The sequence below is a fragment of the Triturus cristatus genome, chromosome 12 (genome assembly GCF_964204655.1).
Source record: "Triturus cristatus chromosome 12, aTriCri1.1, whole genome shotgun sequence".
NCBI lineage: Eukaryota > Metazoa > Chordata > Amphibia > Caudata > Salamandridae > Triturus > Triturus cristatus.
In genome coordinates this window covers 792,046,695-792,073,881 of record NC_140595.1, presented here as the reverse complement: position 1 = coordinate 792,073,881, position 27,187 = coordinate 792,046,695, and the positions used below count along the sequence as shown (strand labels likewise).

The 27,187-nt window shown below is 47.9% G+C and overlaps 1 protein-coding gene across 1 annotated transcript in view; it reads left to right on the top strand.

Moving 5' to 3' along the window:
• Window positions 1–27,187, top strand: part of ACAP1 (ArfGAP with coiled-coil, ankyrin repeat and PH domains 1) — a 240,526-nt gene that overhangs the window by 123,149 nt on the left and 90,190 nt on the right. Inside the window, exon 2 of the mRNA XM_085637553.1 lies at window positions 4,739–4,796. Coding sequence (XP_085493679.1) covers window positions 4,739–4,796 — 58 coding nt within the window. The remainder of the gene's footprint in view (window positions 1–4,738; window positions 4,797–27,187) is intronic.

The following is a 27,187-nucleotide window of genomic DNA, read 5'->3' as shown; positions in this document are numbered from 1 at the left end:
CCCTGGGGGTCGCGCCCCACAGTTTGAATACCCCTGCATCAGAGGAAGTTGCGCAATAGTGTAAAAGTGCATAAATAGACAACCAATTAAGTACAAGTCAAAATACTTCACGTTTTTTTGGTATGCGCACAGCTTTGAGCAACTGTGCAGGTCTTTTTGAGATATTTAATTTGATAATAATCTATTGATATGGTTACTGCACTGGATTGTCCAGTCTGATATTTTGTTTACAACTCATGGTCCTGGCAGGCATGTTTGGTGAGAGAAGTGGTCAGGAAGATGTGCTCGGATAGACTTTGCTACTAGCATCTCATATATCTGAGTGCCATTGTGAGATGTAACGCGGCTCGCATAGGTGAACTAAAGGTAGAATTGCTGTGATGAACCCACTATAGGGAACGCATTATGTTTATTTCCGCAAGTGGAACTTAAAATATGGAATCTGACTTTGCTTATGGGGGCTTCACAGAGAGTTGCAAAAGCTGACGGAAGTCACAAAGGTTCTTTTCCATGCAGCTTTCTTAAAGAAGGCACTGTCGAGATAGTTTATTTTTGATCACTTGCTTAATGCTACAAATACAATATACATCTCAACCACAGCTCATGGCACTATGAGGCTCTCCCTAAAATCTTACACCTAAAACAAAACCTGCAAACATTTACAATTACTAGTGTAACATTCAAGTAGCAGTTGGGTGTCACTCAAAATGTAATCTATTGATTCTTTCATCTATCATTCAGTCTTTCACCATTAATTCTGTCCTTCCATCTGTGTGCCAATCCATATCCAAACCTTTTCAACCATTTACACACCTATCCATCATCTATCCTTCATCCATCATTTCACTCATCCATCCATCCACCCTTTCACCCAATCCGTCCTTTCACTCATCCATCCACTCCTCAATCCATTCACTCATCCATCCAATCATTTACCCTTTCACCCATCCAGCCATATTTTCACTTACTCATCTATCCACCCAGTCAGCCTTTCACTCATCCATCCTTTCTCCCAGCTCTCCACCCGCCCTTTCACTCATGTATGCATTCTTTCCCTCATTCAGCTTTACATTCTTCTTTTCACTAATCCATGCACCCATTTGCCATTCCATTCTGTCAATCATTCATCCATGCTATAATTCATTCATCCACCCATCCTAATTTTCTCTCTCCATTTCCCTTTCACTTAGCCACCCATCCTTCACCCATCCACCCAACCATCCAGTTGCAGACAGAAGAGGCCCATCAAGAACTTCACCTACCTGTAGTTCCTAAAGCAAAGGGTGGGGTGGGGTGGAGTGGCGTGGGGTGGGGTGGGGAAGGGTTCACTATGCCTCTGCACATAGACAATGTGAAAACTTGGAAGTCATGAGTCATGCATGATGCACAGTGCCAGGACGCAAGGTGACTGTGACATGGTGTTGTTTCCACGGCTTTAAGTGGGATGAAAAAACGGGGGGGTCTCTAAGAGACTTTTCTGATGTCATTAAGGGCGTGGCTTAAAACACCTCACCTTAAAATATACCCTGAGCATAATGTGCCGCCCAGCTGGTGAGCTGCTCCTGTGCTCCCATGATGAGTGCGAGGCGGCCCCATCAGGGGGCTGAGGCCTCTCGCAGGGGAACAGCTCTGTTCCCTGCAAGGCCCAAAATTACAGACAAAAGACGGACATGAGGTCCAAATTACGGACAGTCCGTGAAATTTACGGACGGTTGGTCACCCTACCGCTGACCCTATGAAGCGCCTTATTCACCTGGGGGTGCAAACATTCAGGAGGCCTCCCATATAGCAGTATCTGACCTCCCGTGTAATGCACCCCCCACAGTAACCACTTACACCCTCAGCGAGAATAACCATGTACCAGACTGTTTGGATCTGATCCTGGCGAGCTAGGGGACAGTCTCACCACTAAGGGGTGCAGCTACCTGTACCCCAATAAAGTACCCCATCATCTGCCACCAGCTCTTGCGTGGCCTAGTTATTAGAGTGGGTCTGTCAAACAAATCCCCTATCTTATAGCGCCTATCGGGGAGCTAGTGACATGAGCCCCTGCACAGGAGAACATGCAGGGGTGACCAGGTTGATGAAATGAGGAGCAGGATGTCACACAGCGACGACACTAGGGACGTTCAACCCCACTCTGTGCAAGAATCGCAGACATTCTATTTACTAACAGATAGACGTGGTGGTCAGTCGACAAAGGTGGTGCTCACAGCGGGATCCTCTGGAGGACGGGACCCCAGTCCTTCTCTCTGGCGACGCCGGTGTTTGCGAGCTGCACGGGAGAGAACGACCCCTCCTGCTCTGTATCAGTTGCCACCGCTCCCGTCTTCATTTTCAGTATTGATCCCTAGGAGTATAGAGAAATAAAATGGCTGCCTATGTCTGCTGGAGACGTGACGTCTGACGGTCAGACTCCAGACGTCTGATCTTTGAATGATGCTTGATGCCTGACGCCTCAATGATAATTGAGTTCCGATACCTGAGTGACGCTTGAGGTCTGGTTCATGATGCTTGATGTCTGACACGTGAATGATGCTTGAGGGATTATCCTTGATGCCTGCAGGGCCGTTTCTAGGTGTTTTGCCGCCCTAGGCGAGAATTGAAAAATGCCGCCCTCCTCCCTTTTACTACCATCACTCTCTCTCCCTGTCATCCAGGCTAGAAGAATTAATGCATTAGATCACAAAATGTGCCTTGTTATGCCGCATAATTTGCCTTTTTTAGAACCATAATTTAGCCAACTCTCCGCATAATTTGGTTCCCCCTGCGGCTTAATTTCAAGTGGCCCTGAGTATAAATGACACCAACAATCAAAGAGCACATGGCAAAACAGCTGAGTCGGTTAACCGCTTGCTGCAGAGATCTGCAGTGTTAGCGGGTCACAAATTGAAATATTTGCACAGTCTACTCAGCCTTTTATCTTTCCAAGTTAAAAAGGAGTGTAATATTGACCTAATATGTAAGCCTGAGGCACAATTTAAACAGCGATGTATATTTTGTAAGTGGGTGTATAGAGCGTAAACGCAGCCGTAGAACATCACAGCGCGGTAAAATAGTTGCCTGGGTACATTTGAGTGGTAAATCATATAGAGCTGCCAAACTGACTCTAGAACCAGGTGGATTGGAGAGTCTCACTATATGATTTTATTCACACAGGTCAAGCATCACACGCTTCATATCTAGCTGCCGCTGATTTGTCTCGCATAAATCGTGACAAACAACCCCAAAAGCTAAAGCGCAGGAGGCAGAGCACAATGTGAACTTGTTTTTATTGCAGGTTAGAAAATAGATTATGGCTATTCGTCTTTTTTTCACTATTTCCAGAGCATTGTAAGACCGGAATCTGTATTTTGGGGAGAAAAAACAAAAAACAAATTTCAGATTAACGTGATGGAAAAAATAAGCCTCTTGGCCCCATATATGTTTTTATGTGTGGCGTGCTATTAGCCACCTGTTTGCACTGCTTAAAAACAAATGACATTCGTGAATTATAAACCAATTACCTGACACGGCTATTTTATTTCCTAGGCACCAGAGCAGGTGACACAAACAGTCTGACCCCCGCGCGCCGAGAGAGAGGGTGGTGCGATGTGCGAGACGTAGTCACCGTCACACACTGCTGCTTAAAGCACCGCTCATGGACTGGCCAAAAATGATGCCCAGAGCCGTCATTGGTAGCGCTTTCCCGCGCTACAAGATTGACGGCCCTGGGGACCCACACACTGGTACCGCCGGCCCGCTTCACACACCACTATACTAGGGTGCGCTGCGCAGCTTGTACAGCAGGTGCGCTTGCACTCACATACAGGTGCTGCTGCCTGACCATGAGGCAAAAAAGTTGCATAGTGCAGTACAACAAGGTTTTTATGATGCAGCCCATCTCTGAATGACTTTTTGTGAATCTAGGCCCTGATTCCCCACTGCTCATACAGATTGAGTCTCCCAATAAGTTGCAGTGATCTACGACATGTATTCTGGGAAGAAATTCTGTTTGACACTTTAAGAAAGAGCTTATTGTGCTGTAGGTTTTGCTCCTTTCTGCTTTGTTATCTCTTACGACCCCCTTTAGCTCCACTTTACCACGTTTTACTTTCTATTTTACTTTCCCATTTGTCACTTGGAACACTGCAAAGTGTTCCTTGCAAACTTAGTGATGTTATTTAAAATACAATGTATTTGTAGCTTTTCTTACTTTTTTTACGTTCACTTACATGTGTACTCTTTTCCATGTGTCTGCACGAAAATGGTGACATTTAAATTGCTTTTAAAGGTTATGAAAAGGGTTCCCTATGGTTTCTTTACAATACTGAAATTATAAAAATTAAAAGAAGGATAACATACGTAAAGAACTTCACCTGCTTCTTCTGTGAAATGAATGCAGACTGTTCCAGTGGGCATTATATGCATGCACAAATAAAAAAAAAATCCCCCTTTTGCCGCCCTAGCCCTTTTGCCGCCCTAGGCAGCCGCCTAGTCTTGCCTAATGGTAGAAACGGCCCTGGATGCCTGACGTCTCATACCTGAATAATGCTTGTGGCCCGAGCCCTGATACTTGATGCCTGATACCGGAGTGACGCTTGAGGTCTGGTTCCTGACGCTTGAGGTCTGACCTATCTTTCTTGAGATGAAACACAACTGAATGAAACACATGCCTCCTTGATGAAGTCTCAGAATAGAACCCTGCATTTGTGCAGCCAAACTCCTGACACTGACCCCTCTGTCCTTCTCCCTGCAGGTCGGCCATCGAGGGGGTGGAGAGCGATGTGTCGGAACTGGAGACGCGCCTGGACAAGGTAAGGCTGCTGGGGAAGGGGGAGGAGGGGGGCCGAGCAGAGGAGGCGGCGACAGATCTGGGGTTCCAGTAAAACACCCCGAGTGCCAAGAAGGACAGAACTGGGAGCTGCTGGAAATGCGCTGAGCGGCGCGGGGTTCATTCATAGAGAAACCTGTGATGGAGAAACAGGAAGGGACCATGAGGAACCGAGATTCCACATTCACACCGTGACATGGCGTGAGGGCCAGAGAACAACGTGGAGGAGAGGTTACTACATACCTGTCCACTGTCGAGACCAAAGGGAGGGGGGTATCTGCTTGGTCCTAGAGATCGGGGGCGGGGGGGGGGTGACAACGGAGAGGGATGGTTTCCACCAAGGATTTATGCAACTGATGGGGAAACGTTGCACATCTGCCGAATCACCTCCCCACAGTATGTCACGTGATACCAGCTTTCTACACACGGTCACTTAAGGATGCATACTCCCTCCAGAAAGGTTTTAAAAACCTGGCACTTCACTCTACGGAGATAAACACTAGCTATGTACCTCTGAGCCAATCATCAGTTGTGTTGTACCTCCGTACTAGGCATTAGTCCCTTGAGGCCTCTGTGCATGTGTGCGCTCTCATATACATTTATTTAATTTCATTTTACACACCGTAGAGTTGACGTCACACGCTGAGCACCAGGTGAGCTGTAAACTCCTGCTTAGAGTGCGTTTCCGGCTCCTGTGGGGATGATCTGTACTTTCTAAATCCATTCCAGAGTTTGGAACCTCCCCGTTGCACAGACCAGAGGCAGCGTCTGCAGGTTTGGGTGCTTGTGGTCAGGGTGGAACTGGCCGTCCAGTCTCCAGTCCTCATCCTCTCCAGTGTCACTCGACGGGCAGCAAAGACGGTGACCACCTGAAAGTCTCACCCCATCTCCACACCGTTGACCCCTTCGAGGCTCCATCTCTTCTCTCACACAGAGGGAAAGAAGTTTTAAGTTACCAAGGCTGATCTGGCCTTCATTAGCCAGTCACGTTGGAGTTACAGATCACTTTACAGGCAATTTGAAGGAAGTATTGTGAGAAATGGCACACTTTAATGCACGTTTGGCCAAGAGCATTAGTCATAACTAATATAGCCTTGTGGCCCGCCGTAGCAGGCTCTACGGCCATTACAGCCATGCTCCAGCGAGGGCCTTCAACAAGGGAGCAGGCTTTAAATGGCCGGTAGAGCCTGCTAAGGAGGGCTCTAATGCTATTAGAACATTCCACCACTAGAAGGCAGAATGTGCTAAATAGTAAAACAGAGGCCTCACAGGGACCGAGGGGATTGAAATCCCTATGGGTTCTTAAGGCTTGTGTTTAAAACACCAGCTTTGAACAATAACATTGGAAAGTTGGAGCTTAGGGCTTCTACTGGCCATTAGAAGCCCAGAGCACTCCCTTGTTTTTAATGGAGCGCTCAACATTTCAATGTTCTAATATTCCTTCAAGACCACTGCAAGCGGGACTTCAAGACCACTGCAAGCGGGCCTTCAAGACCACTGCAAGCGGGCCTTCAAGACCACTGCAAGCGGGCCTTCAAGACCACTGCAAGCGCGCCTTCAAGACCACTTCAAGCGCGCCTTCAAGACCACTTCAAGCGCGCCTTCAAGACCACTGCAAGCGCGCCTTCAAGACCACGGCAAGCGCGCCTTCAAGACCACTGCAAGTGCGCCTGCAAGCGCGCCTTCAAGACCCCTGCAAGCGCGCCTTCAAGACCCCTGCAAGCGCGCCTTCAAGACCCCTGCAAGCGCGCCTTCAAGACCCCTGCAAGCGCGCCTTCAAGACCCCTGCAAGCGCGCCTTCAAGACCCCTGCAAGCGCCCCTTCAAGACCCCTGCAAGCGGGCCTTCAAGACCACTGCAAGCGGGCCTTCAAGACCACTGCAAGCGGGCCTTCAAGTCCACTGCAAGTGGGCCTTCAAGTCCACTGCAAGCGGGCCTTCAAGACCACTGCAAGCGGGCCTTCAAGACCACTGCAAGCGGGCCTTCAAGACCACTGCAAGCGGGCCTTCAAGACCACTGCAAGCGGGCCTTCAAGACCACTGCAAGCGGGCCTTCAAGACCACTGCAAGCGGGCCTTCAAGACCACGGCAAGCGGGCCTTCAAGACCACGGCAAGCGGGCCTTCAAGACCACTGCAAGCGGGCCTTCAAGACCACGGCAAGCGCGCCTTCAAGACCACGGCAAGCGGGCCTTCAAGACCACTGCAAGCGGGCCTTCAAGACCACTGCAAGCGGGCCTTCAAGACCACTGCAAGCGGGCCTTCAAGACCACGGCAAGCGGGCCTTCAAGACCACTGCAAGCGGGCCTTCAAGACCACTGCAAGCGGGCCTTCAAGACCACTGCAAGCGGGCCTTCAAGACCACTGCAAGCGCCCCTTCAAGACCACTCCAAGCGCGCCTTCAAGCGTACCTTAAAGACCACTTCAGCGCACGAATCACTCTCTCAGGTGATTGGTGCGTTATACAAAACAACAAAATGCAACCATTTTGTGACGTTTGCTTTGAGCTATCTCTCCAAAGCAATGTTTTCTAAAAGTTGTGGTACATTATTGTTCTTAAACCACACTGTACCAGTAACTTTGGCCAGTAGTGGAGAGACCCTAAGGGCTTCTGGCCTCATCAAAGGATCAGGTCTTGCAGGTTTCCTGGATCCATACAGGAGTGGAACATCCAGTCCAGGTTTTTACCTTCTCTTTTAGATACTTAACTTGCAAACCTCTTTATTATATTGCAAAATCTGTACTAACGTTCAAGGAACAAAACCTGGAGTGGATGAGATATTCACACATGGACCTGGGAAACTTGAAAGCTCTGAAGGATGGTTTGGAAACTCTACATTTAACAGACACTGAGGAAGAAAGAATAAGCAGAAGTTACTATGAAGATGATTTTAAGAAACTCTTACAAATAGGCTAGGTATTGGTGTTTATCCACACTGCATGTCTCTTTGTGAAAGAAGCTATCGAGGGCTGCGAGTGTGCTCGCTTTAGTATCACGGTGAGTACGCATCTGACCCTATCTGGCTTGCCTGTCTATCGTCCACCAGGGCCTGCCTCGAAGTTCAAAACTGCTCTGCTGGAGGCAGTCTGCACGCTCGCTATGGGCATCGCCAATTTTAGTATTTTGGGCGATTTTAATCTGCACTTTGATCTTTTTCAAGATAATGAGATCTGTAGCGTGCTTGCGGACTTGGCTGCGTACCAACTTGACCAACTGGTTCCCGGCCCTACCCATTCTGCTGGCCATTTGCTGGATCCTAATTTTTCTAATATTTTGTCTGCAACTGTGGAGATTCCTAAGCCTATTGGTTGGACTGACCTCTCGTTGGTAACAATGCTTTTTTCGACCCAGAAACTATTAACAAAGCTACTCGACTGCCCATTTTTAAACGACCATGGCGCAAATTGAGGTTGGAGGACATGAATTTTCTGGGACCACTTAATGATGCTGAAATGGGTTATAGTTTGTTCTGCGACTGGATTACCCATGGGCTTGACTCTTATTCCGGCCAAGTGGTCTAGGGGCCGTCCTTCGGAAGCTAGTCCCTGGTATAATCATTCATTGACCCACCCTAGGCAGGCTTGCAACAAATCAGAACGTGAATGGAGAAAGGATTATGATCTTAAGAAAAAAGCATGTTATCTGGCTCTGATCAAACAATATCACAGATCTATCTGTAAAGTTCGAGCGGCATACTTTGCCAATGAGATCAAGCTCCGCTCTAATCCAGCTAAATGTATTTTTAAGATCCTCAAAGATCTTAGGGGCAGAAAAAGCTCGGCTCCGGTTATTTCATCTAATCGGCAGTGTGAAGACCTGGCCACCTTCTTTGTTGAGAAAGTCCGTACCATCTACCGGTCTTTCCCTCAAGTGAACTTTTTATCTTCTACCACTCTTCCTAGGCCCCTGACACGTCCCTCCATAACAGTCCTTCCTAGCATCTCACTGGATGAGTTCACTCAGTTGTGCCGGGAAAGTTAAATCTGGCTCCCCGGCTGACCCTTTAAAGCCGGCCCAGTTTAGGGAGTCATTCTCTCTTTTTTTGGCCCCGCTATGTCGGATTGTTAATCTCTCCCTTTCTTCAGCTACTGTCCCTGTGCCATGGAAGCAGGTATCCCCCCCCATTCTTAAAAAACACTACTTAAACCAGCCCAAGCCCGAAAACCTTCGGCCTATATCTCTCCTCCCTTGGGTGGCTAAGATTACAGAGACTCATGTTAATAACATACTTACGAACTTTTTAAGCACCAATAACATCTTGGATCCTTCTCAGAATGGTTTCCGCCCGGGCCACAGCACGGAAACTGCTCTTTTGGCCATGACTGAACATCTGCGGACCATTCTGGATTCCGGTCAGACGGCGGCATTGATCCTGTTGGATCTCAGTGCCGCCTTTGATACGGTTTCACATGGCATTCTGCTCCAGCGGCTGGAGGAGGCGGGTGTGGCTGGCCTGGCTTTGGAATGGTTTAGATCTTTTTTAACTGATAGATCTTTCCGAGTGTCTGATCCCCCCTTTTCTTTCCCACTCATTCCATCGATCAGGTTGTGCCCCAGGGCTCGGCACACGAGTGTCTTGGGCAGTCCTCCCAATCCTAAGCCTGTGGTTAAGAACTTGGGGGTCTGGATGGATTCCTCCCTCACTTTTCAGGATCACACAAAAAAAGTTGCTGGCATCTGCTTTGGACTCCTACGGGGTCTTAAGCCTCTTTTAAAGTTTTTTGATCCCCCAACACGTCAGCTGATTGTCCAGTCAACTATTTTATCTCGTCCGGACTATGCTAGCTCTCTACTATTAGGGGCTAACCAAGCTGAAATAAGTCTGCTACAGCGTGTCCAAAATGCCGCCGCTAGAGCCTTGTTAGGGCTCCCGCGGTTTTGCTCCTCTACCAGTGCCATTCGTAGACTTCACTGGCTTCCCATGGTGGAGTGCATTCAATTTAAGACGTTATGTCTCTCTTTTAAGATTCTGAAGCTGGCCACTCCCTGTCTGCTTAGTAACTTGTTCGTCCCCTACGTTCCCGCACGTCAGCTGCGTTCTTTGGGGCAGGATTTGGTTACTGTCCCGCGTGTGAAACTCCTTCGCTGCTTGGCAGCTAAGTTATGGAACTCTCTTCCTGTTCAGATCCGTAGGATGACCTGCTTGTCCGGCTTTAGGAAGGCGATCAAAATTTTTCTCTTTCCCCCTATTTAGTTTTTTTCCCTGTCCGACCATTTCACAGTTTTTTGCTTCTCGGTCTTAGGTTATGGATCGGCTCTCTGATGCTGCAGAGCCGGGACGCCCCTTTGCTGGGGCAGCTGTGCGCTATACAAATCCAAATACCATAACCTAAAGCATATTTGGTGGCATTACATGTTAAATTGTACTTTTATAGCTTATTAGTTCTTTATGCATACTCTCTTTTATTCCCCTACGCTGCATTTCTCCACTCAGTCGCATTGCACATATGAAGAGGATGTTGAAAAATCAATAAGGCACTATTGCCGCGCAGGAGAGCGTCCCTCTCAAACAGTGACCTGTGTTAGGCGTTAGGCCTCTTCTAAGGTTACTTTGCTCTCAATGGATGTCCTACCGCGGCTCAAAGGTACTATCACTGAGCATAGCGCACTATTGCCGTGCAGGACAGCGTCCCTCTCAAACAGTGACCTGTGTTAGGCGTTAGGCCTCTTCTAAGGTTACTTTGCTCTCAATGGATGTCCTACCGCGGCTCAAAGGTACTATCACTGAGCATAACGCACTATTGCCGTGCAGGACAGCGTCCCTCTCAAACAGTGACCTGTGTTAGGCGCTGGGCCTCTTCTAAGGTTACTTTGCTCTCAATGGATGTCCTACCGCGGCTCAAAGGTACTATCACTGAGCATAGCGCACTATTGCCGTGCAGGACAGCGTCCCTCTCAAACAGTGACCTGTGTTAGGCACTGGGCCTCTTCTAAGGTTACTTTGCTCTCAATGGATGTCCTACCGCGGCTCAAAGGTACGATCACTGAGCATAGCGCACTATTGCCATGTGGGACAGCGTCCCTCTCAAACAGTGACCTGTGTTAGGCACTGGGCCTCTTCTAAGGTTACTTTGCTCTCAATGGATGTCCTACCGCGGCTCAAAGGTACTATCACTGAGCATAACGCACTATTGCCGTGCAGGACAGCGTCCCTCTCAAACAGTGACCTGTGTTAGGCGCTGGGCCTCTTCTAAGGTTACTTTGCTCTCAATGGATGTCCTACCGCGGCTCAAAGGTACTATCACTGAGCATAACGCACTATTGCCATGTGGGACAGCGTCCCTCTCAAACAGTGACCTGTGTTAGGCACTGGGCCTCTTCTAAGGTTACTTTGCTCTCAATGGATGTCCTACCGTGGCTCAAAGGTACTATCACTGAGCATAACGCACTATTGCCATGTGGGACAGCGTCCCTCTCAAACAGTGACCTGTGTTAGGCACTGGGCCTCTTCTAAGGTTACTTTGCTCTCAATGGATGTCCTACCGTGGCTCAAAGGTACTATCACTGAGCATAACGCACTATTGCCGTGCAGGACAGCGTCCCTCTCAAACAGTGACCTGTGTTAGGCGCTGGGCCTCTTCTAAGGTTACTTTGCTCTCAATGGATGTCCTACCGCGGCTCAAAGGTACTATTACTGAGCATGTATAACGAAGATACTAAAAGACCAACAATGAGACCGATGGGAATACTGTGCGTTATCGCACCTTCTGTGTCCCAAATATTCACAGCGCTGAGTGTGGCTCAGGCCAGAGCGTGGTCACACCAGCTGTGGCCCAATGTCCTCCAGTGGACACTAAGCTTTCCAGTTTCCCAGGTTCATGCATGAGTAACTCAGCCTGCGTTTTTCACTTTGAATTTTTGGACTTGTTGTCCTGTTGTACCATAAAATAACGACTATAAGTTGCAGAATGCAAAGCAAACCCCAGGATTGGGTGAGCTGCTCACAGGTGGACCACGGAAACCAGTGCACTGTGGACAACATGATCTGCAGTTCTGCTTAAATACCCTAGAAGCAAAGTGTGCCATAGAGTGTAAGGTGTGGTGCCCCAGTGAACTAATGCATTCACCAAGGGGTCTGTGTTTGACTAAAGCACCCAAGTTCAGTTCCTTGGAGATGCACTCAGCCTTTCATCTACCTGAGGAAGATAAAACGAGTACAATTAGGTTGGGCAACAATATTTTATGTTAGCCATTTTTAAAGAGCGCGCAGCTACCCAGCACAGGCCTCCCGGCGCTAACAGGATGAGCAGGACAATGCACAGAATCATCTAAAAAGATTAGTTTTTAATTGCTTCCTGAAACTTGGCAAGTGCTTGTTTGATCTGAGCTGGACAGGGAGAGAATTCCATAGCTTGGCAGTCGGGTAAGCAAATGAGCGTCCCCCACTTTTCGGTCTCTTGAGTCTAGGGACAGCAAGAAGTTGTTCGATCTTGATGCTCTGGGAGTTGCAACATGGGATGATAAGGTGCTGAAGGATGTGCGGGCCAGGTGAGTATTTTATCCTATGGGCAATGCATAGGGCGTTGAATTCTAATCTCTTGTTGATGGGTAGCCAATGGAGTTGTGCGAGAGCCGGACATGCTATGTGCTTTTTGGGCACACCCAATAGGGCTCATGCCACAGCGTTTTGGGTAACCTGCTAATTTTTTATCGTATAAGCTGGACTGCCCAGATAACGAAAATTGTCATAATCCAGATGAAAAAGTATGAGGCCTTGGACCACCGCCCTCCGACATTCTAAGGAAAGCCATTTAAGCGTTTTCCTAAGGGTTCTCAAAAGGCCGAAGAAAGTGCCTGCCAACTTCCTTACCTGGGAAGCCATAGTCACATTTTTATCCAAGGTGACTCCAGGGCTCTTGACTTCTGACGGAGGAATAAGGGACTCCCCTAGGCAAAGGGGGCAGAAGACTTGATTTCAAAGTGATGCATTACCAACCACCATTACCTCCATTTTGTCTTCATTTAGCTTGAGGCAACTTGTCGTCATACAGCTAGTCACTTGCTCCGGCATGTGGTGAGTCTTTCCGAGGTGGAATTAGTGTTGGGTGACAAAAAAAGGATGATCTGGTGTCGTCGGCGTAAGATACCATAGTAAAGCCTAAGGTACAAATGATATCTGACAGAGGTCGGACATATATGTTGAAGAGCGTGGGGCTCAAAGAGGAGCCCTATGGCGCTCCATACTCCAGCCTATGTGTTTCTAACAAAAAGGGCCCTTCACTCACTTGAAAGCTCCTGTTGGCTAAAAATGACGTTGGCCATTTTAATGATTTTCCTGTGAAGGGAGGTTTTCTTTAGCAGCGTGCGAATGACTGCGTGTTTCCATGTGTCCGGGACACATCCATTCTCCGGAGGAGAGTTCTAAATGTCCACTAAGGCAGACAGTAGCGGCTTGCCTCCTTTCAGGAGAGTGTCCTCTGGTGCTGGATCCAGGGACAATCCCGACTTCACTGTATTTGCTGCCCCTAGAATCTCATTTTCACTCAACTTTGGAAATGATGAGAGCTCTGCTGTGGATTTTATGGGCATGGTGCAGTCTTTAGTGCATGTGTGTCATCCTGCAAAGCAGAATTGTCTAACCTATGTTATTTATCTTTTTCTATCAGATGGTGCAGGAGGAGGTCGGATGTAAAAGTAGTCTTGTAAATGCCCACATTCACAAGGCTACATTTACATAACATTAGCTAGGGGACGGCCTCCACTCTATCCCCCTGCCCTCTTTTGCAAGCAGCCGAACTCCTGCGTTGCCTGAAAAGAACAGATACATTACATGAGTTATTTAAGACTTTAGAGGCACCAAGCATACCTTTCAAAACTATGTTGCAGTACGAGTTGACATTTGTCCTGAAAACCGGGACATGTATTTAAAATTGGAAAAAGCGTGGGGACACCGTGACAGTCTAGCCTGGCTCTTCTTTCCCTCATCTGCCACAGCTGTTGTTTTCATTCCCACAGTGCCATCTTGTTTTCTGTAGTGCCCTCTTTAACAACCCTGCACTTTTTCCTCAGCGCTAAGGGCGTGGCTATCGGTAGTAAAGCAGGTGCAGTGGCACCTGGTCTGGACCTGGTGGGGCCATCAGACCCCTGATAATGGCTGTCTTTTATCTCTGAACAGTTCCTGCTTTCATGAAGGCCCATCCTACCTTTGCTATCCCACTGCTGTTGCTTCGCCGTCCCTAAGAGCCAGTGTTTGAAGGTCTCTTGAGATACCCAGTGATAATAAATCAAGGAAAAGCGCGGGTTAAGAGACTGTATTTGTGGGTGCCCAGCCTGGCGTCCACTCAAGAATGCGGGCCACACCCAGTGGCGGCTGGCATCTATGCAGAAGGAGGGGCAACAGGGGTGCACGCATGCAAAATATTATTTAAAGAAATAAAATAAAACTTGTCTAAAGCGACGTCCTTGCCCCGGATCTCTTTTTTGCAGAAACTGGAACCGGATGCTGGAACTCCCTTGCCCAATCCAGGCGCTGCTCACATGCAGCATGTGAGCAGCGCCCTGATTGGAGGTAGCAGCCTCACTCTGCGCTCTACAGTGCACTGGAGGCCTGCACTTACTCTCAACCCAGCTGTCTTAAGACAGTTGGGTTGAGAGGTTTAAAGTGCACATGTGTGGCTGGCCGTCACAAGACGGCTGGCCAAAAAGACATGCACACTCTAAACAGTGCATTAGACATTCCACTCTCCGCTGTCAGTCAGCAGCGACCCCGCCCCCCCCCATCCTGAAGCTCGGCACGTGACTGGTTTTAAGTAAAATAGTAATGAACTACCATTATATTTTTCATCTCTGGGGCTTGGGGGGGGGGGGGATTTTAAGTGGGGCACCGCTCCAACGGACGACACCCACAGTTTGCGGTTAAGTAGACAGCTCTGCTAATTCCAGATGTTGTTCGAGGCCTCCCCTATCGGGAAGGAAGATAAAAACTTTCCTTTTTGCCCCTCTAAACAAGTATCTGTGCGTAAGCAAACACATGCTGATAATTCTCATCACGGGGTGGTTTAGTTGATCATTTTAAAAATGTAAAAAAAATCCGAAATAAATGCGGTTCAGAGGTTTACACCGGTGTAAACCTTAAAAAGTAATACATTGCATACATTTTCGGGAAGAGCGCAAAGCTTCCCATCTGAATTAAAGTTGTATTTTTTCACCCCATAGAAGCTATAAGAAGGTAAAACATCTTTACGAAAAACTGACAAATGCCAACTTCTCTTCCCAGGAGTTTCCAGGATTTAAATATATGTCCTTAGGGCGTTGGTAGCATCAATTTCTGTCTCAAGTATCACCTTTGCTAATCTGCTTTTGCAAAAATGACCGAATCGCGTGACTGCAGCAACGTCCCAGTTCACTCTCTGATGAAAGAGCAGTTTCTCGCTTCCCTCCCAGGCGCACGTGGCCCTAGCTCTAGGTGCAGTGATGTCAGCAGCGTGCGCCCACAGAGTATCTGCCACAGGAACCGAGCGGTTCCACCACTGGCCGCAAGAGGGCAGCAACGGTCTACAGTTATCGGGCTTTTAGCTACTTTGTGATTCCACCAATGCATCTCAAAAGTTTGGTGATTTTATTCTAGGGACCATCTTCAGTCTAAAGAAATCCTGACCGCTTTTGGGTAGGAGGAGGGCCAGGTGGGTAGATAGAGTTCCCACCTTAGGCTGAGATTCCTCGGCCCTTTGTCCCCATTTAAAGACTGCAACGGCCCAGACACGATACTTAAATAAAACTTTATAAAATCGTCTGTATTCATTTTCGACATGGCCTCTCTGCCTGGGTTTACTGAAATTAGCAGTCCGGAATCAGTAGGGCATCTATAGAACACATTTTGAAGCGCTTTCTTCTTATATATACTGTTTAAAGTATGAACTGATAAGGCGAAAAAGTACCGGCTTCAGGTGATTTTACTCCGTTTAGAACCGGCCGGGATATTAAAGTACCAGTTATGACAGTAAAGAAACGACTAGGCGGTCGCCCTCGTGGAAGAGAAGAGAAGGCTGCTAGTGGGCGTGGCGCTAGGATTCGAAGGAAGCTTGACACCTATTCAGTGCATCGCCTTCCACAGATTTCCAGCGCACTGTTTCCCTCCTATGTCTCACTCGCCCTGTGATCTTATTTCCCAATAAACACTAAATTATAACTATTACACCCATGTCCCTCACCCTCATCATTACTTTTGTTGTGATCTCCACATCAGGACAGGAGACAGAAACAGGAAATGAGGCTCACACCCTGCTCACCCCCGTGATGCTATAGTCCGGGGCCCTGGAATTGTGCGGTTTTACAGTCACTGCATAGTTTCAGATGTGTTATTTCCCATACGATCCATAATTTTACAGATTTCAACCGATTTTGTTTTTGTTTTTGTTTCTAGCTAAAACAGATCAAAAGTTATTAAAGGGCGCACATGTTGCCACACAATGGAAATTCCTAAACGGAGATTCATTGGTCACGTTTTTGTTACTCGTTTCTGCATTTGGGTGTCAAAATGGTACTAGTGAGAAGAAATCTTTGTCCAGATGGTGTTAGCTGGTGTAAAAATACCAAAATAATGAGATAATACTGACACAAAATGTGCCGCATTATGCCACATCATTTGCCGTTTCTTGCTGCATAATTTTGTCAACCCTGCTGCATAATTTGGCTCTCCCCTGCTGCATAATTCCAGTGGTCCTGGCTGTAGTCTACTTCCTGGTTTTGCTCCCGTCTCATGGTCAGGGAGAAACCGATATCCCGGAATCCGTGGCAAACTTAGATCCCTAATGGGCAACCCTGAGAACTTTAAGTGTTGGCCTTAGCGAGGTGGTGGTACCGCAATGTGTGATAGGACTGCCGGACTTAAGGTATGAAGCTACACTTTTTTTTTATTTCTTTATTTTTTGCGTTTTTATATAGCGCAAACTCGAGCCAAAGATTTTGGAGCGCTTTACATGACCACCAGTTACGTTACACAAGGACACAGCGTCTTTTTTCTTTACTGTGGCAACTGGTGCCTGGTAAGGAATATATCAAGGTAAGGTTTGTGCTTACTGGCCTGGGAAGGTGAGCAGTGTCCGGACTGGCGGCAGCGGGCACCAGGTGTTTCCCGGTGGGCCGAATTGGTGGGGGCCGGTTTTGTGGACGTGGGGGCCGGTTTTGTCACTAGGGACTGGTTTTGCAGCAGTGCTGCAATATCGCCCCCTGTAACCAAAGCAAAAGCGGTGCTTCTTGCTAGCACCCACCACCCCCGCTCACAGTGCCGGTCCAGCAGCAGTCTGCCAGGGCTGGTTGCTGTTCCCAGTCCGGCCCTGAAGGAGAGCAGCGATCAGCATCCGGCAAGCATCGTTTCTGATATGGAGGTACTGCGTTTGTGCAAGGAGCCGTGAGGTACGGCTCTTGCGCGTGCACAAGCTTTGTTTTCCTTCTTGGGCAAACACATGCATTGTTCACTGTAAAGAACAGGAATACACCGACTGACTATGTGAGTACGATGAATGATTTCTGATACGTTTCTGTTTTCAGAATGTGGAAGCGTACAAAGAGGCACCATTTAGAAGGCTCGTCTTCCTCTTCGTCATGTCCCCACTCATCCTACTAAGAGATTTTGGAGGCGGGTAGCTCATTCATAGCATGGGGTAAGCAGAACTGTGTGTCCACCTACACCCGACTTCACAAAAAATCTACAAAAGGGTCTTAGGGGGACTAGTTTACGGACTACAATACCTTCAATCCCCAGAACATATCGACATACACTAACAGAAGGTCTTAAGTCCAAAGAAAAACAAAACGCCGCATGATGCTATATATACTGTGCACACCTCTTCAAAAAATTAGTGCATCACTAGGCAGGGAGATTAAGAGTCCATCAGCCCACCCTTATTGGCGGAGCTTCGTCATGTGAGATCCACCTACACCCTCCATATATAGTCCTACTCATGCTCTGCCCCTAAAGTAATGGATCTGAGGGATGATGTAGCTCCTCTGGGAAGCGGTGATGACGCTATAGCAGCTATACCCTCAGACCTAAGGGGAAGGATTCAGATACACACGAGGCCTGATCTTTTACCTAGAATTTGACTAAACATCGTGTTTCCAGCTGATTGTTACCCGGCCCTTGATCTGGGACTGCGCTGAGGCCAGTTCAGCGCCTCCTCCTTCGCCCTCCTGACATCCGCATGATTGGATGTGACCAGAAGGGAGTGGAAGGACCCAGACCGTGTCAGCTTTCCCAGTTTTATGTGTGGACTTCATCTGTTGGAAGAGACGCATACATGCATTCCAGAGGCGGCCTCTGTGGGCTCTCCAGTGGTTAGTCTGGTGGGACGAACCAGTCTGGCAGAAGAAAACCTACTAAAAGATCAGACTGACACGGAAATATACCGGACCGTGAAGAGTTAGGTGGGTGCCTATCTAGCCAGGAGACTTGGAATGTAAGGGGCATACATAAGCCATTCTGTCAGCTTTCAAAGAACTTTTCAAAGTAGTTTAGGTGGTTCTGAATATTCAATGCTGCTGGAAGCTACAGAGAGACCAGTGGAGCTACTTTCGGACATCTCTTTTGATGGAGTAAGTTCTTTGGGTCTGGCAGAGAGCGATACAACCGCGTCCATTTGGAATATATTCCTGAATGCTGGCAGACGGGCTCTTAAGTCTTTTCCCTCTTTATGGGCTCAAACTTTAACCAAGATTTTCAAGGCAGATGCGAACGGCTATTTCCCGAAGACGTGGGCTGAAAGTGTGATCATTTCCATTTTTTTAAAAAGGGGACAGAGGTGATAGCACCTGCCATCGGCCCATATCGCTTCCAGACCCTTTGGTGAAAACCATGGGTAGAGCGATACTTGCAAGGCTGGACAAACTGGGCCCAGGAAAATTTTATTTTGACAGAATCACAATTCGGGTTCAGGAAAGAAATGCGCACAGAGGAACAGAAAATTACCGTGTGCCTCATTATTAGCAAATATACAGTGGCAATGGAGGGGCACAAATATCTGTGTTTTGTAGACCTTTCTAGTGCCTTTGATCTCGTAACCGCTCCAAATTATGGCACGTTTTACTAGCTATGGGTGCCCGAAGTGATGTAGGCTGTCATATTTCTCAACTGTATCCCTCTTTAACTGCCTCCGTGTGCTATGGCAACAATGGGGAACACAAAGAGAAATTTCAGGGGACTCACGGGGTTAGGCAGGGTTGTGTGCTTGCACCACTATTATTCTCCCTAAATATAAATGGGGTGGACCGTTTTCTGCAGAATATGAAAGCAAACATTCCGTGGGTGGGCTCTCGCCCTACCCCCATTTTACTTTACGCAGACAATGCAGTGCTCATGTCCTGGACAGCAAACGGCCCGCAGAGTTTGATAGAAAATTTGTAAATTTTATAGAGAGCAGGGATCTAAAATTGAATTTAACTAAGACCCACAGCATGATTTGTGGGTAAAGGTGGAAATTAAGGCAGGGCCACTATGTCCATGGTCCTAAATTAGAAGAGTTCAAAACCTTTAGTTACCTGGGCATAATTGTCTCACAGAAAGGTGACTGACTACCTCTTCTGGAAACCGCCAAGTCAAAATTTAGAAGAGCTATTGCGGCTGTTATTAGGTTTGCTAAGAACATCGAAAGCAAGCCTATAAGAGAAGCCATTAACTTGTATAGAAGCAACTGCCTCTCGGTAGCTTTGTACGGCTCTCCGAAATGGGGCAAGGAAAAGAGCTCACACTTGCAGGTCCAATAAAACATTTTTCTTCACAGACTTTTGGCAGTGCAAAGCTCGACTCCTGCTTTTAAAGCACATAAAGAACTTGACATTAAGTACCTAGAGGACTTTATCCAGTATAATACATTGATGAATTAGCATGGTATCTGGTCAAAGCAGGGTACCCAGTTCACCAGGGAGCTCATCAAGGATTGCCTGGCTATGGACCGTTTTGATAAAATACCTTGGCTTCAGGACATAAATACCTTATTGCATGAACTAGAGGAAGACTTGAACTCCTCAGAACCTCATGACCAGATTACGCCTAGAGTTGATTCATCATTTAGTGGTCTTTCCAAAAACAGATCTGTGGCCCTGGAACTTACCAAGATGCCCATGTGACGGAAAGGCATCACAGTCGACGACTCATTTTGAGTTATTCTGTAAATCTTACTGTGATATTACATCTTCTATTTTACAACCCCTTTTCCCGTCACAAGGTGTAATTTACCATCAGGATGCCCTCATATTTTTAAAATCACTGAGAAATGTGCATACATGTTGTACAATCCTTGTTCCTATTAAAATGGCTCATCGCAGGCGAAAATCACCATCTCATTTGGACGGTTTACACTCAAAGAAAACTGAAAAGGCTGTAGGGATATGTTAGTTCTCAGGGAGGGGCACGGCCGATTTATATTTTATTATTGCTCTTTTTAAATAGTGCTAAAATATTTTTGTCAGCTTTTAATAGGATAAGTTGTTTGTTATTGTATATAAATAACCCTTTGAAATTATGAAATTATTTTAAATTATTGGAATATTCAATTTGCCCTATTTCCTGACTAGCCCTTGAATACTGATTACATTTTAAATTCTTCATATATTTCGCATGGTTTCTTTTATATCTGTGGATGGTATATTCCACTTTCATGAACACTATCTTTGTCTCTTTTATGGATTTGAATTTTATTTTGATTGGTTCAGTTCTGCCCAGAAAAATGCTGCGCTGTGGATGCCTTTTGAAAAAATCCAATTGTTTGGATCAAAACTAGAGGAAAAACAACTTTATCTCTTTAAAGAGAAGCCTTCCTCTCCATTTCGTCAACCTTGCGGTTCTTCCAGCTCTTCTACGCTTTGTTTCTTCAGCCATCCAAGATGTTTGAGTCTGCAGTCATCTTTTTTTCCATGTAAAAAAAATCAGTAATTATTAAAATGAATTCAAACCAAAGGGAGCATCTCAATCACCAGGACGGAGACCGTGCTCTTGACTGCTGGCGATGGCCCACAGTGATCAGTTGGAGGAAGATCGCAACATTTGAGGACCGCATGAGAAGCCGCTACATGACATCCCTGGGTGTTGAGAATCCTCATAGAAGGACATCAAACCAAGCTCTTCTAGACGCTGCCAGAGAGTGAGACCACAGCTATGCCGTGCCCCAGCCAGTTGAAGGAAGAGGCAATGTTGTAAGCAGTTCATATCCTGATGGTGAAGAAAGCAATTATCCCGGTACCTCAGGAGAAGGCGAGGTGAGGTACTTATTCAATCATCTTCCTGGTTTCCACAACAACCGGACCAAGCCAGTGAAAGGCCTTCAGGGTGTTAAGATGGATCTAAATTATTTGTTTCTAGATAGAAACCCTTCAAATGACCATTCCACTGAGTCTAGTTGGTGCATTCATGATGAGACTAAATCTTACGGATGCATACTTTTGCATTCCGATATGGTTTGGTCATCAAACGTTCCCGAGGTTGTGTGTCCTGGGACATCTGTCTTAATTTCAGGTTCTGTTCTTTGGCATCAGATCTGCCCCAAGGGTATTCAAGAAGATGATGGCCCTGACAGGAGCATTGTGAAGGGACATCTTCCCCTACCTGGACAATTGGCTCCTTCAGAGGACAGGGCAAAGGCTCTAAGCTGTTCAGAAGTGTTTCCAACAAATCTTCTGCAACTTGGAGCCTGTTCAGAACCGAATATTTATAGGTTCCCATTTTAGGATGTCGTTGCAGGTGGTGTTCCTACAGCAGAGAGAGATGCTACGATCAGTTCCTTCTGCCAAAGTCTGAATCTTCTATGGCTAAGGGTACAAAGGCACGTGGCATGGTGTGTGTTCCTAGTTCCCTGGGCGAGATTACGCCTTAGACCGCTTCCGGCTCATCTCCTCGGGTATTGACACTGGCATTGATGAGTTTTCCAAAGGAAATTCAGGTTATTCATCAGTTAGCCTTCAGCTGCAGTAGTAGACATTCCCAGAGTCTCTGAAGAAGGATTTCCAGGTCATCCTGGTCCACGAAAGGTGGGAACGACAGATGCCCCGTTCAAAGGGTTGGGGTGCAACATTAATAGAAATGTCGATATAAGGGAAATTGTATCCAAAGAAAAAATTTAAAACTGTAAAGAGTTATCTGCAGTGCATTAAACTCAAGTTCATTTTCAAGCCCCACGGCAGGGTCATCATGTTGGGATAAGGAGAGACAATTCGGTGACTTTGCCTACATTAACGGACAAGCGCGAAGGGGATCAACAACCCTAAATATGGGAGCTATGAAGATGGGGATGTTTGCAGAGCATCCTCTACTGTCAGTGAAGGCTGCTAACATCAGATGAAGGACCGTGTGATCAGCAGGGCTTTTCTAACATCACAAGATTTTTCTCTGTTACTAAAGGTCTTCAAATCTATGTGCAGGAAATTCACAAGATCTTTTTGCCTCTCCCGAGAATACGCTGCTTCGCAGACTCCATTCTCGATTTCTGGCTCCAAGGGCTTGGGTAGTCTTTTCCCTTTCTGTGCATTGGCCTCTTCGGCTCATGTACGCCTTTCCTCCCTTTCCTCTTATCCTTCGACTTCTTCTAAGGATTTGGGATAAAGCAGCAGAGGTGATAGTAGTTCTCCCATCCGCCCTGTAGGATGGGATTCTCTGTACATCAGTCTACGGCTCAGCCTCCTCCTTGGAGGATCCGCTCACTCCCTTTCCTCGAGCTCCAGGGTATCTTCCTCTTAAACTGCTGTCTCTGTCGGTCTGGAGGATGGAATGGTTGGACTCCAAGGCAGGGATTCCAGGGCTCTTAGCTAAAGCAATTCAGAGGTCTTGACGCCCTTAGAGCCTGAAGGCACACTCTAAGCACTGGAAACCTTCTCAGCACTGGAGTAACCTGAAATCCTTGTCACCTATTGAATGTAACGTTTCTACTACTCTTCAGTTTTAAAAGAACAGTTTGAAAAATATCTGCCAACTTCTTCTCCTAAAGCTCAGTGGTTAGTAATAGGATCTCTTGGTGAAGCTTGGGGAGGTTTTGGAAATGTTGAACACGTTGGCTTTTGTTTACTGAAAGGGTTTTATGTTGCTAGGCCTTTAATGTGCTCTTCTCTACCACTTTTCGAATTGGTGCCAGCACTGAAGTCCATTCAGTGTTGTCCATTTGAACCTGTAACTTCAGTAGAGTTAAAATTCTTAACAATGAAAGTTGTATGTTCGAGGCATATGAGCTGCAGATTGTACACTTAGCATAGGTCGCCATCTGGTGTTGGGCCCGGATGTTTGCAGTTTGTTTTTCTTCTTGGACCGTCTTTGGAAGTCACGAGTTTGGTGACTCCTCCTTCGGTCCGTACTGCGCATGGGCTTCGGCTCCATCCTCAGATTGTTTTTTTCCGCCATCGGGCTCGGATGTGATACTTCGTGCTCCGGCTTCGAACTTCTACGGTTCCAGCCTCGACGGAAAATCCTCGATTCTTCGAGTTCCTTCATCTTCATCTCTCGAAGCGGCACTTTTTCCATCCCGTACATCGACACCGGCCTTCGGGCCCTCCGCGACTCCGGTCCCGGCCGATGGAAAGGACTCCGTTTAAAAAGTGCCCAAAATGTGGGTCTAAATTTCCCCACACCGACCTCCATCAGGTGTGTAACCTTTGCCTCTCTCCGGAACACGAGGCTCGAGACTGCCCCGCCTGCAAGTCTTTTCGATCGAAGAAAACGATCCGAGATCGAAGGGCTCGACGCACCATGGCGCACTCATCCTCGACAGCTCCACCGGACATCTTCGGAGACGACGCCGAAGCTTCGGGGCAGACACACACCGAACTGGGAGAAGACATCGTCAGCGCTTCCGAGGCCGACGACTCAGACCTGGAGGACGTAACACCAGGACAGCGGGCCGTGAGTACAATGCCCCCTCCCAGCCCCGCACCGAAAACCAAAGAGACTCCGGTTACTCCCTCGCCTGCCGGCCTGGGCAAAACCAAAACCAAAGCCTCGATCACCCCACCTTCGGGCCCGGTGTCGAAGCACTCAAAGTCTCACGGCAGCTCGGGATCGAGCCAGCCGACGCCCGGTGCCGATAAACACCACTCGGCACCGAAGCCTGCAAAATCCAGCTCGACTCCGAAACCACCGGTGCCGAAGCCTGGACACTCGGCGCCGACCAAACACAAACAGAAATCGGTCGGCACCGACGCTCCGGCGCCGAAACAGCATTCGACGCCGAAACACACGGAGACCTCCAAAAAGCATGGCGTACACAGAACATCGAAACCTCCGGTTCCGAAATCGCCGGTGCCGACAAACGACTCGGCGCCATTGGCTCTGTTTACACCAGACCCTTTACAAAAGACTTTGTCCAGAGATCCAAAGACTGGCCTTTTGACTGTGATTACTAAGAAGCGTCGCCTTGAGGCTCCGGCTCCTCCTCCTCCACCCAAAAAGAGGGACTCAGCTACTTCTCCCCTTAGAGTACCCTCCCCACTGCCACCCCCCCTCCCACCACCACCCCCTCCACCTTTACCTCACTACGATCCGGCCCCATCCCCAGATCCGGATGACGGGGACCCGGACAATGACCCAGGGGACGCCCCAATGGATTCCACTCCACCAGGGACCCCAGATCCATGGGAGGATTATAATAACCCTGATGTACCCAATGTACCTCAAGACGACCTATACCCATCAAGGCCGTCTCCTCCAGAGGACTCTTTAGGGTTTCACCATTTAGTGCAGAGAGCAGCACACTACCATGGGGTGGACATGCACACTGAACCAGTGGAAGAAGACTTCCTACTGGATACATTTGATTTACAAGATCGTTCCACTGCTATTTTACCCATGCTTAAGGGTGTCACCAAGCACGCTACAGAGGTATTCAAAGACCCTGTCAGAGCCAGAGTACTAAACCCTAGAATAGAGAAGAAGTACAAGGCGGCACCCACAGACCCTGCATACATCAAGGGCCCTGCTCCTCTAGATTCCCTAGTTGTCTCCACAGCTAGAAAGCGGGCTAACTCCCAATCCTCAGGAGATGCCCCACCACCAGACAAGGAATCTAAACTTCTGGACGCGTCTGGTAAACGCACCGCCTACCAGGCTGCAAACATGTGGCGCATTGCAAATACACAAGCACTGCTTGCGCGATATGATAGAGCACACTATGATGAATTAGAGGCTCTTATGCAGCACCTTCCAGAGAAATACAAACGTCAAGCTCATGACCTGATACAGGAGGGCAAACTAATCACAAACACCTCCATTAAGTGTGCCCTCGATGCAGCAGACACTGCTTCTAGAGCCATAAACACCAGTGTCCTGCTTCGCCGCCATGCCTGGCTCAGGATATCAGGGTTCAAGCCTGAGGTCCAGACATCAATACTTAATCACACCTTTGACCAGCAAACACTCTTTGGCCCAAAGGTAGACGAAGCGCTCGAAAAAATGAAGAAAGATACAGACACAGCGAAGTCTATGGGAGCGCTCCAGACCCAAGCCTCTAAGCGTTCCTTTCGACGCTCGTCCTTTCGTGGCACAGGTAGAGGCTCCTCCACCGATAATGCCTCTACCTCCTACAAATCCCCTCCTCAAAATACCTTTTCAAAGGGCAACCAAAGAGGTGGTTACAGAGGCAACAACAATAAGGGCAGGGGCAAAACCAACAATACCCGTTCTGCCACCCCACCCGCACAATGACTCCCCTTCGCTCCCCCCAGACCATTCCACTCCGGTCGGGGGCAGACTACAAGATTTTATCCACGTATGGGAGTCCATAACATCGGACAAATGGGTGACCCAAATCATTCGGTCAGGGTACTGCCTCGAGCTAACATCTACCCCACCCAATATCCCACCAAGGCACCGTCCAATGTCCCAAGAGCATTCCACACTGCTCAAACAAGAGGTACTCTCGCTCCTCCAGAAACACGCCATAGAGCAGGTACCCGGCAATCAACGAAATCTAGGGGTCTACTCCCTATATTTCTTAATCCCAAAGAAAGACGAGACCCTCAGACCCATTCTGGATCTCCGGCCTCTAAATGCCTACATACATTCAGACCACTTTCACATGGTCACCTTACAACAAGTCCTCCCACTCCTCTGCCAGGGAGACTTTCTCACAACACTGGATCTGAAAGACGCGTACTTTCACATTCCAATACACCCCTCTCACAGAAAATACCTCAGGTTCGTGGTGGACGGGCAACATTACCAATTCAAGGTTCTCCCCTTCGGGGTCACCACTGCACCACGGGTGTTTACCAAATGCCTAGCAGTAGTAGCAGCACACCTCAGACGTCAACATATTCACGTCTTCCCTTACTTAGACGACTGGCTCATAAAAGCCGCGTCCTACCACCAATGCGTGCAACATACAAACAGCACCATCCAACTGCTTCATCAGCTAGGCTTCACGGTGAACTACCAAAAGTCCCACCTCATACCATCTCACACAAAGCAATATCTCGGGGCCACCATAGACACCTCAAAAGGTATTGCCTATCCAAACTCAGCCAGAATCACAAGCATTCTAGCCTTACGCAAAATATTCCTTCCTCAACACTCTCTACCAGCAAGAGTGTTTATGAAGCTCATAGGGATGATGGCGTCTTGCATCTTCATAGTGCCCCATGCAAGACTCCACATGCGTCCACTTCAGGAGTGCCTAGCACAACAGTGGAACCAGGCCCAGGGTCAGCTGACGGATCTGGTGTTCGTGGACGGCCGCACACATCACTCTCTGCAGTGGTGGAACACCACAAACCTTTCCAAGGGACGGCCGTTCCTGGACCCGGTTCCCCAAGTGACTCTAACAGCGGACGCATCGCTCTCCGGCTGGGGAGCGCACCTCTTACTCCTCACAATGCAAGGTCTATGGACGCCACAGCAAAAATCGCTCCACATCAACCATCTGGAGCTCTTGGCGATCTTTCTAGCCCTAAAATCTTTCCAAAAGCAGATTTCAGGCAAAGCAGTCCTCATTCGCACAGACAACATGACTGCGATGTATTATATACAGAAACAGGGGGGGACACACTCTCCCCAGCTCTCCCGCTTAGCCCAGAGCATATGGAGATGGGCAATTCCCCAAAACATTTTTCTCCTGGCACAACATGTTCCAGGCGTACAAAACACCATAGCAGATCTGCTCAGCAGACAGACTCAACAACTACACGAATGGGAACTGCATCCACAAGTTCTTCACCCATTCTTCCAACAGTGGGGGCATCCTCAAATAGACCTCTTCGCCACCCACGAAAACAAAAAATGCCCAAGCTTCGCCGCCAGATACCCACACCCATTGTCCAAGGGCAATGCGATATGGATGAACTGGTCAGGCAGATTTGCATACGCCTTTCCACCTCTCCCACTAATTCCATTAGTGGTCAGGAAACTACAACAGCACTCCCTCACACTCATTCTGGTAGCTCCGACGTGGGCCAGACAGCCGTGGTACA